A 19,768-nucleotide genomic window follows, 5' to 3' on the forward strand; every position below is an offset into this window, starting at 1 on the left:
ACATGCCTAAAAAGCTTCTTCTTCTTTTTTTAGTCATACAGGAAAGATATGAAAGGTATACTTTTTTCAGCAGTCAGTCAAAAAGTATATGGCATGCACCGAAACAACAAAAATGAGTATTTGATTTCCATACTGTTAAGGAAGTGAATTTGTCTGAACAGGGACCCCAGAGACACTGGCTTATCACCACTGTATCAGTAGTGTCATCTCTGTCTTTACTGCCAATGACAACATTGACAATTAGCTTATACTGTGGATGGGCAAACTTCTATTTCATCAATCAAGGTTGTGATGAGAATGACACATTTTACTGGTTCATAAGTGACATGAGCAAATTCTGCTGGTAAACACTCCCTGCTTGAGCTCTCCTGTGCAGGTGAATCAGAAATCTGTAACTAGAGGTTCTTCCAGACTCTCACTATTTTGGGGTGGAATTCAATCAAGTACAGGCAAATACAGGTGACATATTGGTAGTTGACTCACTGAGGGAGTTGGGTATGTTTTTAGCCTGGTAAAGAGGATACTGAGAGGAGATATGATAGCCATCTTCAAATATCTAAAGGGCTGTCACATGGAAGATGGAGCAAACTTGTTTTCTCCCGCTCCGGAGGCTAGAAGCTGAACCAATGAATTCAAGTTACAAGAAAGGACCTTCCGACTGAACATCAGGAATAAATTTCTGACAGTAAAAGCTGTTTGACAGTGGAACGGACTCCCTAGGGAGGTGGTAGACTCTCCTTCCTTCCAGGTTTTAAATCAGAGGTTGGATGGTCGTCTTCCATGTAGTCTTTAATTGAGATTCCTGCATTGCAGGTGGTTGAACTAGATGATTCTCAGGATCCCTTCCAACTCTACAGTTCTGTGATACTTCTCCAGAAAAAAATCATGGTTGAAGCAGCTTATAACAAACAGCAAAAGATCTCAAGATCAACCACCGCAAGAGCAGTAATAGTAAAATGACAACATAACAGCAAATATAGCATACAAAAAAACCAACTTCTCTGTGCTGTATATAACAACATTACACCAACAACATTAGAAATAACCAGGGAGCTTGAGAGTTTCACCTTGGTCCTAGAAATGCTTCTCCCGTGCAGTTCCTCCTGCAGCAGCTTATAAGGTTTCTAAAGGCTGGGGTATCTGGAAACGTTCCTCCCATGATGTTGCTCACAGTCCTTGACTAGAAGGTCTTGTGCAACAAATCCACTTCGCCCCAGAAAATAGACGTTTTTCAATAAGGAACATGATGCAAAAATGCAATGGAACGTAAGAGAGAACACCTGCTTTGATGCAGTGTCATCTAACCTCCCAGCAAACAAATGAATGCTCAATCGATTTTTTTAAAAGCACACCTGGAAGCACCCCAAAAGGCAGGGGTGGGTAACAACCCTGCTTTGTTTGACAGGCTTGTCTTGCATTGGCTATGGCAGGTCTATGACAGGTCTTTAACTGGAATTAAAGCCTATATCGATGAAAGACACGCTGTGTGTACGTACAGTGGCAGCTGGCGGGGGTCTATCTGAAAGGCCATTGCCCCCACTATACTGGTGCTCCTTCTCACAATGCACAGTCCTGCCGTTCCTCTACAGCAGGAAATTAAATTTAATTTGAATTTGTTGACCCTCCTAGATAGAGAGAAGGTGAGCTCATCTAGTTGCAGAATCCTACACATGCTTCCTGTTCCATGCAGAAACCCACACACACTGTACCTTCTATGTGGATCAGGCCATGTTTTTCAGGTAGATGGAAGATATGCTTACCTAATACTTGAAAACTGGAGTGAGAAGCTGTCCATGTCGGGTCTTAAGGAGAATACATCAGCTCTTCTATTTGGTTGCTAAGAAGTAAAGGTAGGGGAACATATGCTTTGATTTCATAGCAACCTTTATATTCTTGCAGAGCTCTGTGTTTTTTATGGCTGCATGACTAGCAGACATTTAGTGGGTATATTTGTGTGCCTGGAAAAGCATCCCTTGTTGAATTTGTGCTTTCCATGCAGCAATTAAAGACCCTAAAACCCTTCTGGGCAAAGAGGTCAAAGCAATGGTGAGGAGTTTAAGAAGCGGGATGTGATTCTCTGGTAAAGAATGATGAGGATTGCTGGGGTCACTCTGGAGAGAGAGGTAGTTGGGAAAGCTACAAGTAGGTCACAGGTGGGATCTGGCCTGAAGAAAACCCAAAAGAAGGCTTAGGGAGGGGGAGAATAGTCAGTTGGGAAAACCGACTGTGATTCGGATTCACAGCCAAGCACTCAGCCCCTCCACAGGTGATCTGAAAAAAAGAGAAACCAGAGACAATATATAGATAAGGCCAGAAACCAGGAGGCTCTAATACCCTTAACAAGTGATAAACACATCAGTGGGACTTCTACACTTTTAGTTAGTAGCTTCCATATAGTAATCAAAAACAGTATGCTCAGTGCATCGGATGATCTAAGCTTTTAGATATCTCCCAGACAATTGTAAGGATGATGCCAGATGACATACTTTTAAAAAAACAAATGTCTGTTTCGGGGGCTGAGGGAGGAGAGATGCTGACTTAGGGGTTGCTAAAACATATGAACAGACTTTCGAAATTCCCTTTCTGCCCTCCCCATTTTCATTCTTCTTTATTCCACCAAGGTGTAGAGGCTGAAGTAGACACCTTCCTTGCAATGTTGCCCCGGTAGTTCCTCTGTGTGACCCCCCCCCCCTTTTCCTTTCCTTCCCTCCCCCTCCATCTCCATCTGACTGACAAATGACAATTCTGCCATTTCAGACACAGCTTGTGCAGCGCAGGCACCAGGTCACGAGAGGGTGAAATGTGTCACAAGGCTGAAATACGATGTCTCCTGGGCTCAGGTCACAGCTGGCGCCTCTTTGCAGTCCTTCTGCCCCCCCTCCTGGCTAAGCAAAGCCATTGTGTCCATTGTGTGCACGGCAAATGGCAAAGCCAGGGGGGGGGGGCTGCTGCGAAACAAGCCAGAAAGGAATGAAGAAAAACCAGGCAAATAGAATTGAGCCCTTCACTGAGAGAGGCTAGGGCAAGGGATCCCATTGCTGCATGCCCAATTTCCTCAGAAGAATGCAGGGGCAAAAATGGAATGCTATAAAATGGTATCGAATGACTGTAATGCTTCAGTCAGTCAAAACTGATTGCTTAAAAGTAAGGCAATTGAACTTAACTGCAATTAAAAATCACAACCCCAATTGCTGTATTATTCCTTGGTTAACGGTGTCAATAAGGAGGACGAATAGGACTCAGAACTAACTAATGTGCTCTAAGCAACTACATACATTACCTGCCACTCTTTCGAACACATTCTGCCATCTATGCACGTTCATAATACAGTCACACATCAGGAAGAAGCACAAGTTGGTGTGGCTGGATACCACAATATTATGGCAAGAAACAACTTCTTAGCTTACATGCAAGTGTTTCCAAGTATAAAATGAGGTTCCCATTCACAAAAACAAACCTGTACTGAGTTGAGCAGAGTTGTGCAGCATTTGACATGTGCTGAGTGGGTATCGGCTCGTTTCAGTACACAAGCGGCTTGCAGCGCAGCGCACAGACAATGCCTCATAAAGCACAATGCAGCAAATAGAGATGGATTTCTGAATTCAGAAGTAATCCACTGGCCATTACAGCAAATGCCAAGCACTGTGGAGATGCAATAAAGGTGTACTGTATTCACCATGATTGTATCCATTGGCATTATGCATGGTAGCCCAGAGAGTGGCCAGCAACATCCTGAGAGAGTTTTGTTTTTTATTTTATTAAAAAAAATATTTTATTAAAGTTTTCTTGGTTTACAAAGGTATGCACAATGTCTCTTTTTTCAAGTTACATTTTCCATAGGTCAGTTTCATTTGTTGAGACATTAGGGTTACATTAAGAAGAAAAAAGGGGAGAAGAGGTAGAGGGGGCCATGGTGGGTGGGGTGGGGTCGGGAGGCAATATTTCTATTTTGCTTAATGAATGTGTAGGTTTTTGTGTCAGCGTTGTTTGTGCAGGTTCTCTTTGCCATTCGCTTGTCTTCCTTTGGCGGTGAGAGAAATTGTAGTTGGCCTAGGGTGCGGTTGCTTGTTTGTGATTGGCTGTGTTGAACTTTGTTTTCGTATGTGAGTGGGGTGTTTGAATCAGGTTAGCCATATTGACTCATATGCTGTTGGTGGATTCTTGTCGTTGTCCTGAGAGAGTTGATAATAGAACTGGTATGCACTTTTGCTGAGTCCTGCTGAGCATTCCCTGAGTCTGGAGGCTGCACCATGGCGCTCCGTAATGCTCATTCAGATATACTTATGCTGATCATAATAGTGTGATGTTGATTTCCACCCATTGTGTCAAACTGTGGAGATGTGGGTTCAAATCCCCATTTGCCCACTTATTACCTTGTAAACTGCCCGAGACCTGCGGGTTTAGGGCAGTATACAAATTTTAATAACAACAACAACAACAACCATCACCACCATGCAGCACAGAGAGTGGAGTGTCTTCTTGTTTTAACCCAGCTTGAAGAAGAAGACCCTACACCCACACACACAGTGTCCCCCAAAGTACTCTGGGAAAGCACAAAATGGAGGGTGCTACAATTTATACCCGAGGATAAGTTGGGGAAAATCATGTAAACACTGTGCAGTACTTCAAATGGGAATCACACACCATTTCACTTCATATTTTCATTTTGCGAGAACTGCCTCCAACAGACACGGCTTGTGACTTGTCTACAAGGTCAAATAAGAAGTGAGCGGCCATGTTAGGAATAGACTCCAGATTTCTTTTCACAACTGTTTGGTGTTTTTAACCACAAGCCTGATTCCTTCAAAAGGGTAAAAGAAGGCAGAGGGAGTTTAGATAGAATGTCATTACTCGAGTTGGAATTTGTCCCGGACACTGTGGTTAACACTTCATCTAATGCTGGAGAGGGTTTTTTTTATAATTGGTCCTCAGGGCTTTGTAAAAGTTCCCTGTTTGCTTAAGTAAACGGAGTAGTCAGCCCTTTAATACACTGTGCGGACGAGACAGGAGCTATTCCACATTAGTCTTCATTAGGTAGACAGCACTGGCTAGGCCGTGAAATGCTGGTAGTTGACCACAACCTCCTGTAGAAAGCACCTTTTACCCCAGTGTTAAGCTTTATGCATTTTACATGAGCACTTAACACCAGAAAACACTGGATGTCACTGAACCATAAATGTTAATGCTCAGTTTCCATCCGGCGCAACTCACACGCCCAACAGTTGGCTGGAAAAGGGTGGAGGGGTCTAAAGCTAGCTATATTGATTCCTCCATTGAGTAATAGATTTAATTCTAGGACTAATAGGGTTAGCAAAGACAAGTTTCAGTGGGCCAGATGAGGTGTTGTGTTTTTTTTTTAAAAAAGCTCACCATCTTTCCTTAAGGAATTTCTCCTTGGAAAATAAGCTTTTCCAGACACGAATGGAGAAAGACTCACATGTCGTAATTATTTGCATTAATTGAGATCGGGAGCTGTGAAACACCGCATTGGGCTTCTATGAAGCTTAAGTTATAAGGAAAACAAGTTTCCTGCACTTCTAATAGTTGCATAACAGAATTTCATCAGGTACAGCTTTTAAAAATTTATTTATTTATTTATTAAAATAGTTATAATTATTAAATAAAATATTATTATCAAATAAAATATTGTTTATTAAGTAACATTTGTTTATTAAATTTATAAAATAAATAAATACAGTTTGCATGCCATTCAATCTTCTACACAACTTTTAATGTTTCAGAAGCCATGCTGCCTTTTACATCTAATTTGGAGGCCAAATCAGAGTCCAAAACATTCATTCTTCTATAGGCCGGGTGCTGTTTGATAATGCTTTATGCTCTTAACAAATACTAAATAATTATTTTAAATGTTTGCTTATCGCATTCTTATTCCACTCAGGCACCAGGCCCGTTGGCAGACCAACTCTGTGTTACAAAGATGTCTGCAAGCATGACATGAAGGCTGGCAACATCAAGCCTGCCATGTGAGAATCCCTTGCAGACGACCACAGTGCCTGGAAAGAGTCAAGTCATGCATCCACAGCCATGACCAGAGGAGGAAATATCCTATGCATATTGACTTGGAGGCAGTGCTATTTTTCTAGAAAAAGAGGTGCTGGAACTCACCATGAAATCCTCTCTCTTTCTCTTAGATATGGTTACCAGATTTTTTTCAATGAATCCGGAGACAATCCCACCCCCCCCCGAGGATGAGTAGCAACAGGGCGTCAGTAGTAGGGATGGTGAGGCAAAAGACCCTGGGCCCAAGCACACATGCATATTGTATAAAGGTGCAAAGCCCTTCTTTCACACCCTGTGAAACATAAATGCGCAGAGTTTTTAAAAAACTGGGCAACGGTGCACCGAACGCCCGTGACTCCTGAGCCTCCCCCAATCTCCTGCCCAACTTCCTCCTTTGTTTTGACTGATTGGGGGAGGCTTGGGAGTCACAGGTGGGTGGCTGTTGCCCAGTTTAAAAAAAACAAAAAAACTGCACATTTATGTTTCACAGGGTGCAAAAGAAGGGCTTTGCACCTTGCCTGGCAGAGAAACCACACGCCTTGTGCCCCTCCTGGGCAGTGCCCGCCCGCCCATGACTCCCGAGCCTCCCCCGATCTGTCAAAACAAAGGGGGAAGGGGGCAGGAGATCTGCACTGTCGGACGTCCCTGGTTCCCCTTCAGCAGTGGCGGCAGCAGCAAGCAGCTCCTGAAGCCAGCCAGAGCCAACTGCGCTACCAGGCTGGCTCTGGGCTGCTGAGGCTGCCACTGCCACGTTTCCCGGGGACAGATTTGCAAATCCGGGGACTGTCCCTGGGAACCGGGGACGTCTGGTAACCCTTATCTTAGAACGGCAATGATGTCTACCTTAGAGGTGCCAGAACTGAGTTCTGGCGAGTTCCCCCTGAAAAAAGCCCTAGTTAGAGGTAAGTCTTATTGTGCTCATTTAGGCTTACTCCCATTTAGGCTTACTCCCATGAGTGTGCAAAGGACTGTAGCCTCAGCCACTATGATACACCAGCTCACATGGTGGTAACTGTACCCCCATTTACTTGCTGAGGCAGCAGGCCATAACATTTGTCCTTCGAAATCAACCCTGCCAGCTTTGAGTAAATTAGCATGCCCATGAGGTGTTTTGCAAAGGAGCAATTTTTCCATCACTATGGGGTCCTGCAGTTATTAACAATTTCTTGCCACAAAGGAGCAAAAGAAAACGCTCCATATACTTTTACCAAGTGTGTGTAAGAGAACATCTCTCTCTGTGTGTTTCTTTTTCATAGAATTTCTAGAATATGTACGACTCTGAATTCATTCTGTTGCATAAAAATGAGAACCGTTTGGTTCAGGAAGCGAGCGAGAGGAGACGAACTAAATATTATTATTGTTATCATTGCCCATAAAATAAATCTAGTCACTTAGTGACCTTGGCACGAGGTATTTCCTGGGAATTGATGACTGATTGGTGTTAATGGCCCTCAGCTGCACCTCAGGCCATCAGCTCCTCCCAGCTGGTCATTAATCCACAGGAAATGTCTCAGGTATCGATCCTTATAGCTTAATTAATAAATGCAACGTGTCTTATGGTCTTAGATTTAGAGATGGACCTTTCTTTTTCTGCTGCTTTGAAGGTGACATTTTTACCTTCAGCCTCTCTGGAAGTATTTCCTTTGAAATCTTTTGTTTCATTTTGTCTCTCAGAATTCATCTCTGCGAGGAGGCAGCAGAGAATTTCACTCTTAGTCAGGGAAGAAGAGAAAGGAGTGGTGTGTGCGTTTGTGTGTGTGCGTGTGTGTGTGAGCGCACAGGAAACTTAAATACCTATTTAAATTGGAAGCACACACCAAACAATCAGGTCTGTGTGGCTGACATGCACATTAACACCCTGGTGTGCACATAACCTTAGTCTCATGGTTTGTAATTAAGTGCTACTCAGAGTAAACCTGTTTAAATCAATGGAACTAAGTTGACAACATTCATTTCAATGGGTCTGCTCTCAGTAGGACTAGCAATGGATACAACCCATTAAGCATAAGAGTATGCCAGCATCATGTACCCATCCTATGGTTATTGTTACGCCATCTTATGTTTTGATGGGTCGGCTACAAACATCCATATCTTCACCCTTTGGCTAGCCCTTTAGCAACACCCCCCCCCCCCAGACACAGAGTTAGGACAACGTCATTGCTCTCTAGATTCCTTTCTCCTCTCCTGTTGGACAACATTTAGAGTCCTGCTGGCTGTACAGTGGTACCTCGGGTTACATAAGCTTCAGGTTACACACTCCGCTAACCCAGAAGTAGTACCTCAGGTTAAGAACTTTGCTTCAGGATGAGAACAGAAATCGTGCTCCGGCAGCGCGGCAGCAGCAGGAGGCCCCATTAGCTAAAGTGGTGTTTCAGGTTAAGAACAGTTTCAGGTTAAGAACGGACCTCCGGAACGAATTAAGTACTTAACCTGAGGTAGCACTGTAGAGGAGAATGGCCTACAGTGGATACTCTCCTCAAATCACCACAGCTTATTGAAAATATTGTAGTTCAATCGAACTCATTGTTACTCAGAAATAGGTCCCCCTATGTTTACTGGGGCTTACTTTTGGATTAAGTGTATATAGGACTGCAGATGACTTTTATATTCGTTTTAGATTCAAATGATCTTTCAAAATTGCTTTCCTATTTCCTCCTAGATAGCATATGCTCTCCTACTGTATCCATGCAGAAAACCCTGTGCAACAGCTCCAAAGGCCATCATTTGTACGCAGTGTTTTTCTATAGGTAGTCACTGGACCAAGTTAAATCCAACATAAATTAGGGATTCATCAAAGCACTGCTACTCTTGCGTTGTTGTTTTTCAGGTGTGGTCCCACATATCCTCTAAATATTTAGCCCAAAGCTACACTGCAGAGCCCGAGTATAATAATTATTCCAAAGATGTAAATTTAAAATCGCATCAATCAGTCAAATGCAAGCCTTTTCACGGTTGAGCAGATCAACTTGAATCTTACCCTAAATCTTGAATGAACACTGTATTAATCACAGTACAGTAAACGCAACAATACATTTGGGATAGAGGAAAACAGTAAATGTTACAGGTTAACACTCACGGCAAAAGACTGAGGTCTCCATCTTAGCTAAAGCTAGTTGTGTTCAAGTACAATTGAAATCAATGGGATTTAAATTAACCACTAACATGTAATTGAGGCTTAAGCATAAACTAAATTTAGTTAGCTCAATTAGGGTCCGATTATCTAAAAATCCTTATGCCTACACAGTGAGTCTACACTCCTTCTTCTAGATAGTTTCTTTTAAAATGCTCCCAACTTACGGTTAATTAAAGAAGAGAGGGCTGTCAAACCGAAACATTTCCTTGGTAGTGCCTCTTAAAGATGGTGTGAGCACTTTGGAAAAGTAGATGTTAAATATTGATCAGTGCTGCATGTATTTCACATGAGTCCTTCCAGCATGTACAAACAGGTTGCTGTCACTCTACCAGCTATTTATTTTGACTTCAGTGTTGATTTATCCCGCTCTCCATAAATCCAGAGGTAAATAAGACTTGTATTTAATTTTATTTTTCACAACAGAGGAGGCAGAGAGAAAGACAGAAGGAAATAGTCAAAATGTAAGCCTGCTAGTCAAAGGTTACATTCCTTCTCACCAGTATAAAACGTGCCCAGTGATCTTACTGCCATGTTCCCCTCTCCAAGCTTAACTTTCAGACTATAGGCATAAATTCCTGAGAGTTTTAGGTAGTGCCAGTGGGGAACCAATAGTAATGGGGTAAGGACATTGATGACATTACTCACATTTAGTGTTTAAACAACTTTGCCCCCAAATTTCCTGTAGGCCACCTGGTTGTTAAGATCTCAGAGGGGGCCCTCTTGGTAGCCGCTTCTGCCTTATTAGATGTATGGGATTGTGGCAATGTGGGAGAGGGCATTCTCTGTGGCAATCCCTAAGTTGTGGAATTTCTTCCTCAGGTGCACCTGGCATCTACACAATGCAGTTTTTGGATAATGCTGAAGACACACCTCTTTACCCTGGCCTTTGACACCTGAGACAGCTTAGGTCCAAGTCATCTGAAAGACCATATTCTCCAATGCGAACTTGCTTGGGTTTTGAGACCTTCAAGGGTCTCTTCTCTCAGTCGCACCATCCTCACAGGCACACTTGGTGGGGACACCAGAGAGGGCCTTCTTGGTGGCTGCTCCCAGACTCTGAAACTCCCTCCCTACAGAGAAGCTAGACCGACTAGCTTTTGTTGCACTATAGTACCGAGTATCCTTCTCCCCCTGCCCCTGCGAACATGACAATAACGCAATAACACCGCGGAAGCATCACAGAACAATGAACAAAGTGGAATGATGTGTGGATGATCCCACTACTAATACACAGTTATTGTGTCAATGAGATCCTGCAGAATATATCTGCGAAAACAAACATGCCCGCCAGTCTGAAGAGACCCTTTAAAGGGTTGTGATATGCAGTTCACCATCCAAACAGTAATTAGGGAACTAAAAAGCACCTCGATCCTTTAGTATGGTTCAGCTCATCAAAATCTAAAAATCTGTCCCATATTTCTCTTTCTTTTATCAACTACTGGCTTTGTGCAGCAGGCCCCATATTTTAAAATCAAGCTAATTCCCCAGATACATTTCCATGTAAAATCTGAAATTCCTAATTTGGTTCCCTATCTTGCGTGGTGAACTAAATTATTTTCACGAGCCCTTCAGGGCATATTGTCAGCACTGACTTACTGCAGTTATGCACCATATCCCAACCATTAACATCGCTTCCAAATATAGTGTATTGACAAGGTACCTGGTACAGTGTAAATCCTAGGGACATTTGATCCAGATCGTTAAAACCGAGTGAAGGAAGCAAAGAACAGATCAGGTTACTAATTCAAACAAGCAATGAATTATTCATTCCATTATTAATTCGACAGGCCTCCAGCTATTTTTTCCCTCTCAGATAGGCTGCATTGAGTATACTTCTGCTGTTTTCTGGCACTGGGTCCATTTGTCTCTTCATAGCTGTGTCAAAGGATGCAGCAGATGCTTCTCCAACACCTTGTGACAATAACTTTCTTGTGCACAGCGAGTGGGATAAACGCCAAGAAAGGTAAGGTAAGGCATTTTGGTGGCTGTGTTCTGGGCCCATTTGCAAAATCGTGCTTCTTTTTTAAATGGACTGCCTTTGCTTTGCTTCCCATGACGATGTAGGGTACTAACTCTAGAACATTAGTTGTCATGGTGCACTTGCAATGTGCTATGTACTGATGGTGCTTCTTTTACAAATCTTTCAGTAATCTGCTCTCTGTATACACTGCATATTTTTTTTAAGCTAGGGCTTCCAAATTTGCCTCAATCAGATGCATACATGGATCTCTTGTATGTATGATGCCCATAACTCATGTAATGGAGGCAGCGGGTCCAAGTGGGCAAAGGAAGTGTGGGGTCAAGCTTCCTCCACTGGAATTAACATAGAACTGTATACATCTCTGAACTCTTGCATCCACAAGTATTTTCTGGATCAGGTTGACAGGGTGGAAGCTTCTAGTCACCCAATACCCCTACTGAGAAGAATGGGTCTGCTGCAGCAGATCTGCTGTATGTGCTTTGAGAAGGACAACAGAGAGCAAAGATTTGTGGATTTCAATAGAGCTGTAGATATGGAGATGTTTTTGTGTGCTTAGAACCATGTTTATAGCGGTGTCCTAGAACAGTATTTTTCATTCTTTCTTTTCAATTATCACTGTAGGTATATAAACAGGTTTAGGGTAACTAGCAGGCCCAGTTGAGCAGGGTTAAAGTTCTTAGTGAGAAGCTGAAATTGTGTGAAGAAAGACAGAGTGACTAATGCTTTCCAATGGATTCTATTTCTAAATTCTATGGACCTGCAGCTGCATTTGAGAAGAAGATACTCAGTTTTGAAGTAGGCCTTCCTCCTCCTTGCCACTTAATTTCAGATTTTAAAACAATGCTATTGCCAGTTTAGGTATGCTTCCCCCAATCTTAACCAAAGTTTTTGTCTTCTTCCATTCAACTCCATAGCTCTCTGCAGCTATGATCTTCACCACACGCCCAGATTCCCTCCAAAATGAGCTGGGCAACAGAACCTTGCTAGATATGCTGAATATTCCAGTGAAAGATAATATGCATCTATTCATTCTCTTAGATTTATGCAGGATTGAGATGCTTTCCACTGTGTATAATTGTGGTCTAAACCACAGAGCCTCCTGGGCTTGCCAATCAGAAGGTTGGCGGTTTGAATCCCCACGATGGGGTGAGCTCCCGTTGTTCGGTCCCAGCTCCTGCCCACCTCGCAGTTCGAAAGCACATCGAAGTGCAAGTAGATAAATAGGTACCACTCCGGCAGGAAGGTAAACAGAGTTTCTGTGCGCTGTGTGCCAGAAGCTCCTTAGTCATGCTGGCCACGTGACCTGGAAGCTGTCTGCGGACAAACGCCAGCTCCCTCAGCCTATAGAGCGAGATGAGCGCCACAACCCCAGAGTTGTCCACGACTGGACCTAATGGTCAGGGGTACCTTTACCTTTAAACTTTATGTAGTAAAGGAATGTATATGATGCTGGCTTATGTTATCTATCTACTAGCTGTAGATCTTGCCCTGTGGTCCATTATAGTGTCTGATAACAATGCATTACACACTGATTGTAAAAGGTTAGGAAGGACAGAGTATTTCTTCTTTGCCTGTGGCAGTTATTTAGATTTTATTTTGAGTCTGCCTAGTCCCAGAAATTCTTGAGTGGATTACGGTTCATGTAAAGCATGTAAAATAACCAACTAATATTAGCAAAATGGGCAATAATACTACATTGTAGTGTGTTGAGTCACTATCTGGACACACATCAAACTGTTCACAAGATTGGTTCAATATGTCTTAATTGACTTCAACAAGCAAAGATGGTCAAATGACTGCTCCTTGGGTAAGCAGGAGAAAGGCATTAGGGAGAATGGCATTGTGCAGAAGAAGGAAAGAGAAAGCCACATTCAGAAATAAATTTTGGAGTTTTGGGGGTGGGGACTTACACCGCTATATATTTCTTCAAGTTGTTGCTTATAGATACAGTAGGCTACAGTGGCTGCTTAGTCAAAGTTGACCTTCAAATGTTTATGTTTTCTGTAGGCATCAAATGTGGTGGTGTCCTCTCAGCGCCACATGGCAACGTCTCAAGCCCGAATTTCCCTGGACTCTACCCATACGATACAGATTGCATGTGGCTCATAGTGGTAACAGAAGGGTCCTCTGTTCTTCTCACCTTTCATCACTTTGACCTGGAATACCATGACAACTGTGAATTTGACTACCTCATGATTTACAACGGGATCTCGGAAGACCAAGGCAATCTCCTAGGAAAATTCTGTGGCACAAGTTTTCCTCCACCATTTACCTCATCTTGGAACATCATGACTGTAATATTCCACTCAGATAACCATGTGGCCAGCCAAGGATTCTCTGCAGTTTACCAAAAAGGTTAGAATGGGCTTCAGTTGCAGCTTCTCTACGAAAGAGAGAATTGTTTATTTATTTGAACTATTTCTATGACGTCTTTCTTGCAACCTTCACAAGGTGATATACAAAAAATACATCAACATTACATTAAAACACATTTACAGAAAAGAAATGTCGGTCAACATTAGGCCAGACCATGTATATGTCATGCTGTGTTGTACATCAGGGGACACAGCACCACCTTACAGATTCAGAGCCTCTTAGGAGGAATAAGCCTTTACAAGAGTGGAGCTCTAGGGAAAATTCAGCAGCAAGTACAATGTCTAAGCCGGCCAATAGAACTGAAGCTACTCATTAAGGCACAAGGCAAATCTGTGATTATAAAGACAGGCGGGGGTCAATACCACTTTAGGCAATCAAAACAAACAACGCGAGAGCTAGTGAAGGAAAAGAACAGGTAAAACAGAGGAGAAAAGAGGAGTCAAAAGTGAAGTAGCAAGCAAACAACGATTGGGAAGTGTAATAGGCCTATAAAGAACAAACACAGTGTGCCTTACTGTACAAACAGAGTCAGCAAGCATGAAGAGCCAGATATAGAGGAGAAAACATGCCTCGTCGTGTAGAGTGGTGAGAGAGTGAAGCAAGGCAAGAAACTGGCTAATATACTGAGAGGGTACTTGAGCTCAGAGAGCAAAAATAAAAGTGCACAGGCTGCAGGGGGAAGGTGGTGGCTGTCAGGGACACAAGTTCTTTTCTGGAACCTACCCCAGAGAACTTCTGAGGTCTGTAGATCTCAGAAATTCTCAAAGTTTCATTCCGGTGCAGAAGAAAAAAGGTGTGCAGCATCAGTTCCTGTGACTGGCAGGCATTACAAAGTCTTGTGTTGACTAGGCCTGCCTGGTATGCATATTTAGGAGCCTAGATTTCTACCTTGGTGTAGTCAACGGAGCAGTTCATTGACCTGGCTGTATCTCCAGTTTCTCCAGCTCAGGCTATTGTCCTTACGGACCTTGAAAGTGCACCTTGCATGTCTGAACTTGGTGTGACTGAGTTGGTCTATATGAGAGTGAGTGACTAGACCAAGGTCATTCAGCTTCATGGCTGAGTGGGGAACTTAGTGTGGTTCTCCACAGACAGAATCCAATATATTACACTGCAGTGGTATACCACACTTCCCCAATCAGTTACTACCAGCTGCAGGTGAGGCTAAGTGAAGAAGGGCAGTTTAAAATTTAGTTTAAATTTTGCTTATCAATTATCTTTAGATACAGATTTCCAGAACATTTAGAAATCCTTGCTTAGACTTCCTTTAAAAGCTCTTACATTTCCCTTTTCATATTAAACTGTAATCAAGCTACAAGATGGGTCCATAAAAATGGCATCATGGAGCAAATGAGATTTATTATGCTTACTCCTGGTGATTTCAAGAAAATAATGTGCAGAGATTGCAAGTAGAAATGTATTTTCTTCTCAAGGGTTTTTCCTGAACAGTCACAGAAGGATTCAGGAGTAGTAACATTGGATTCTTTCCGTCTCAGGGGCCGGCACTGGCAGGAAAGGGTTTGCAAACTTAATTCTGCTCTCTCTTTACAGTTTTATTGCTTCTTGGCGTAATTGGAAGCAGAAATTGACCTTACAATGGGAACTTAGGCTGTGATTTGCAAACCAGTTCCAACTTAGAAAACCCTCTTGGTTTCAGTAAGGCTACCCCAGAGTAAGCAGTTTCAAAACAGCAACCTATGTCAGCAAGCCTGTGGCTTTTGTTAATAGTGTTTTGTTTTGTTTTGTAAAGTGATGGTGAATGACCACCATTCAAAGCAATGTTTCTCAAACTTCATGGAGTCATGAGGCCTCCCCCTTTATATGTGTGAGATCTTCTAGGCCTCCCACAACCTGGAAACTTATTTGAACTGAGAAAACCAAGGGACCACCCACATTTACATCTTGTCCCATGCATTTTAGGTAAAAGTCTGCATTTCAAAGCGCTGTGACCAAGCGCTTGTTCTTTTGCCCCAGTACTTTCCCCACAAAATCCTGCTGTTTAACGTCGACTCAGAAGAAGCAGCAGTTTGAGACCTGTGCCTAGAAACATGGTCGAAAAGAAAGCCCGTACACCCCGTGCATGCTGATTCTTTTTCATCTCATTCTTCTTATTCATTTCATTTCATTCTTCAATTCCTACATATGCATTGGATCTAGTCTTCTCTACTAGCTCCAGTGGGGGCTTCCAGACTGTCACTTTTGGAGGCAAAAGGGCAGATTCAGGTTGGACAATTACAGTTGATTGGGGGGAGTCTTGCACAACAAACCCGCTTCCCCTAAAGATCAGAATTTTTTCTGTAAGGAAAGTGAAAGGAAATGCACTGGAAAGTGTAGGTTGACACTTGCTTTGATACAATGTCATCTAACCCTTCTGCAATGAAACCAGAACGAATGCTCATTAAATAAACTTGTCTAATCTCCCTGCAAACAAATCAACAGTGAAGATACAATGAAGGTAGTCTGGGAGCACTCACTGTGTCTCCTCTCACCGCATCACTTTCTCGTTTGAAATGGCCGGGCCTATAACCTTACTTCTCTCTTTGGAACCACTATCTGTCCTCATTTTCTATACTTTTCCAGTTTTCACATGCCTTGTTTTGGTTCTTTTTATTGCTTGGAGAGATGGAGATCTGTATGACATAATTTATGTCCCTTTTCTGGGCAGGGGCGTAGGATGGGGGGCGCGGGGGGATGGTCTGCCCCGGGTGTCATCCCTGAGGGGGTGACAAAATGGCACACTGCGGGGGCGGCACTTACCACAGGGCCTGGCCTGCAGTGTGCCCAAACCACTTGTCTCTCCTGGGAGTGGCACGGTGGCTCAGCCCCCGCACTGCCTGAAACAGCCCCTGTTTCTGGGTCTGCATACACACCATATACGGTATTTAAAACGCACTTAAAGCACATGACTTTCCCCAAGGAATCCCAGGAACTTTCGTCTGTTAAGAGTGCTGGGAATTTTACCTCTGTGAGAGGTAAGCTACACTTCCTAAGATGCTTTGAGGAAAGTCGTGTGATGTAAATGCAACTTGAATTGTAACCTCTCTCTCATTTTAATATGTTATGCTTTCTTGCTTCCAGATGTTTGTGGAGGGGTGCTCACCGGCCTCTCGGGATCAATAACAAGCCCTGATTACCCAGAGAATTACCCCAACAATGCCGAATGCCATTGGGTCATCCAGGCAACTTCAAATTCTGTCATCAAACTGATTTTTGTGGACTTCCAGATGGAAAACAGTGAGCAGTGCAATTTTGATTATGTGGCCATCTTTGATGGGCCAACTATGGGGGATACACTCCTTGGTCATTTTTGTGGGCATGTGAAGCCTCCGGACATCTCTTCTGCACAGGAACTGCTGGTTGTGTTCAAATCAGACTTTAACATTGCAGGCAGAGGCTTCAAAGCATATTTCTTTTCAGGTATGGAAGACAATTCTACCTTTACCTTATGCCAATATCAAGTGAGCAGAGGCATGGCAAGTTTTGTGGAGTCTCTGTTAGCACAGGAAGTCATCCTGGGGTCCTTCCAGACATGGAAATTTTAGCAGCACCTAAATATTGCTGGTTCTACTTTAAGCTGGAAGTGGAATGCCAACTCTGCTTCTAAACTTCTGGAATCCAAATAACATTGGGTGACCAAGAGGGAAGCCTCACTTAATTCAGCCCCAAATGTTTCAGGATGTGATTATCATTGGGATCCTGGTATGGCCAAATGGGCTAAATGCTTCCTCTTCCCTCACTCCAGCGCCACTACAATGCAAAGAGGGGGAGAAAAAAATATGGATACAGTATAGTGACAATGCTCTTCAGAAAGAGAAATGTTAAAGTGGCAGAGTTGATTTCTAGAGAGGAAAGACAGACCATAGAGAAGGAAATGGCTAGAGAAATGCAAGCAGGCCATAACTGGCTCCAAAACCGACAGCTGTGTGATAGGCCATTTGCACCATGGGAGATTCTGCAGCTATCCCACTGTTTGTTTGTTTTATAGTCAATTTCTGAGCTCTGGAAGCAAAATGGTAGCTGAACAGGGAAAATATGGGAAGAGTATGCTTTGGTCCTGACTTTTATGCAGATGCATCTTAAGAGGAGAATGAACAAGTGCTGCTTTTCTCAGAAAATGCTTGGTGTGGAAGCAGCCTAGGGAAAAATGGGATATTCCTCAAAAAACCTTAGCTTTTGTATAAATTGAGAGATAGATCCTGACCTCAGTAAAGCAAACAAACTAGCATTGCTTAAAACTGAAGTTAGTATTTCAGCCTTTGCAAATCTTAAACCTTTTATGATATGTTCCTAATCAATAGGATCCACCCTATGCTAAGCTTTGGCAACATTATATCAGTTTCTAATGTTCATTTTGAAGATATGTTTGCATGTTGAGTATTTCTTCTGAATGCAATCCCACATCATGAAATCTGAGATTTACCACATCCTGGAGAACCTTGGTGTTTGACCAGCCTCCAGGATGTGGCAAATCTGAGATCTCACCACACTGATGCATATTCAGAAGAAATGTTAACCACAGAAAATGATTAGTAAAAATCACATTGTGGCAACTTCACCACATTCAAAAGGAGCGTGAGAATTAAGGCACAGAACTAATCTACACATTTAAAAAAGGGCACAACCTGCAGGAGCTATAAAACGTACAGGAGAGGGTTGCATGTTTTCTGCCTCACATTAAACACAAACATACAAAACTTTATTCCTAAGGAAAGCTAGCCTGTCAACGAGAAAAGGTGTGCCTTGGTGTTCTCCCAGATGCACTACCTTTCTATGTACAGGGATTTCCCCATCCTTATCTGTATTATGAAGTTTTTTAGCCCTAGGACAGCTTTAATAATAATAATAATAATAATAATAAATTTTATTTATATCCCGCCCTCCCCAGCCGAAGCCGGGCTCAGGGCGGCTAACAACATTCAAATAATCAAACAATCAAATAAAACAACATTCTAAAAATATTTCACTATAAAAATTAATTAAAATCAAGTTGATGGCAACCATTAAGCAAAACTCTGTGCAGGTTACCAGAGGAGGGAGTCAGGCTGCGCCCTGACCAAAGGCCTGGTGGAACAACTCTGTCTTGCAGGCCCTGCGGAAAGATGTCAGGTCCCGCAGGGCCCTAGTCTCTTGTGACAGAGCGTTCCACCAGATTGGAGCCGCAGCCGAGAAGGCCCTGGCTCTAGTTGAGGCCAGCCTAACCTCTCTGAGGCCTGGGACCTTCAGGATGTTTTTATTTGCAGACCGTAGGTTTCTTTGTGGGGCATACCAGGAGAGGCGGTCCCGTAGGTACGAGGGTCCTAGGCCGTATAGGGCTTTAAAGGTTAAAACCAGTACCTTAAACCTGATCCTGTACTCCACCGGGAGCCAGTGCAGCTGATATAGCACCGGATGAATGTGGTCTCGCAGCGAAGACCCCATAAGGAGTCTCGCCGCGGCATTCTGCACCCGCTGGAGTTTCTGGGTCAGTCTCAAGGGCAGCCCCACGTAGAGCGAGTTACAATAATCCAGTCTGGAGGTGACCGTCGCATGGATCACAGTGGCTAGGTCAGGGCGAGAGAGATAAGGGGCCAACTGCTTAGCTTGGCGGAGATGAAAAAATGCCGCCTTTGTTATAGCTGTAATCTGCGCCTCCATAGAGAGGGAGGTATCGAAGATTACACCCAAACTCTTAACGGACGGTGCTGGCACTAACTGCACCCCCGCAAGAGATGGGAGTTGCCCCCTCAATCCCATATCGTCCCGTCCCAGCCAGAGGACCTCTGTCTTCGAAGGATTTAACTTCAACCGGCTCCCACGTAACCATCCAGCCACAGCTTCCAGGCATCTGGTCAGTGTGTCTGGGGCCGAGTCAGGATGGCCATCCATCAACAGATAGAGTTGGGTGTCATCGGCATACTGATGGCAACCCAGCCCAAAACTCCGAACAAGCTGGGCGAGGGGGCGCATAAAGATGTTAAAAAGCATCGGGGAGAGAATCGCACCCTGAGGCACTCCACACACCAAGGAGTGGCACGATGACAATTCCCCCCCAAGCGCCACCCTCTGTCCCCGACCAGAGAGAAACGAGCGCAGCCATTGGAGGACTGTGCCCTGGGTCCCCACGTCGGCAAGGCGGTGGTCTAGGAGTTCGTGATCGACCATGTCGAAGGCTGCTGACAAGTCTAGAAGAATCAGCAGCCCTGACCCGCCTCGATCCAGCTGCCTGCGGAGATCATCTGTTAGGGCGACCAGAGCCGTCTCGGTCCCATGACCAGCGC

General features: G+C 43.6%; 1 protein-coding gene across 4 annotated transcripts in view; it reads left to right on the forward strand.

Annotated features, from left to right (window-relative positions):
• CDCP2 (CUB domain containing protein 2) overlaps positions 1-19,768 on the forward strand; it is a 37,619-nt gene that overhangs the window by 3,238 nt on the left and 14,613 nt on the right. The window contains exons 1-3 of one of the 4 annotated variants that reach the window (XM_083619473.1): positions 6,498-6,923; positions 13,143-13,490; positions 16,590-16,928. In XM_083619473.1, coding sequence (XP_083475599.1) covers positions 6,854-6,923; positions 13,143-13,490; positions 16,590-16,928 — 757 coding nt within the window. In that variant the 5' untranslated portion in view covers positions 6,498-6,853. Of the gene's footprint in view, positions 1-6,497; positions 6,924-10,304; positions 11,123-13,142; positions 13,491-16,589; positions 16,929-19,768 lie in introns of those variants that run through there. The other 3 variants (XM_083619472.1, XM_083619474.1, XM_083619475.1) reach the window with 3 other exon arrangements.

This window comes from Podarcis filfolensis, assembly GCF_964270895.1.
Source record: "Podarcis filfolensis genome assembly, chromosome: 6".
Classification (NCBI taxonomy): domain Eukaryota; kingdom Metazoa; phylum Chordata; class Lepidosauria; order Squamata; family Lacertidae; genus Podarcis; species Podarcis filfolensis.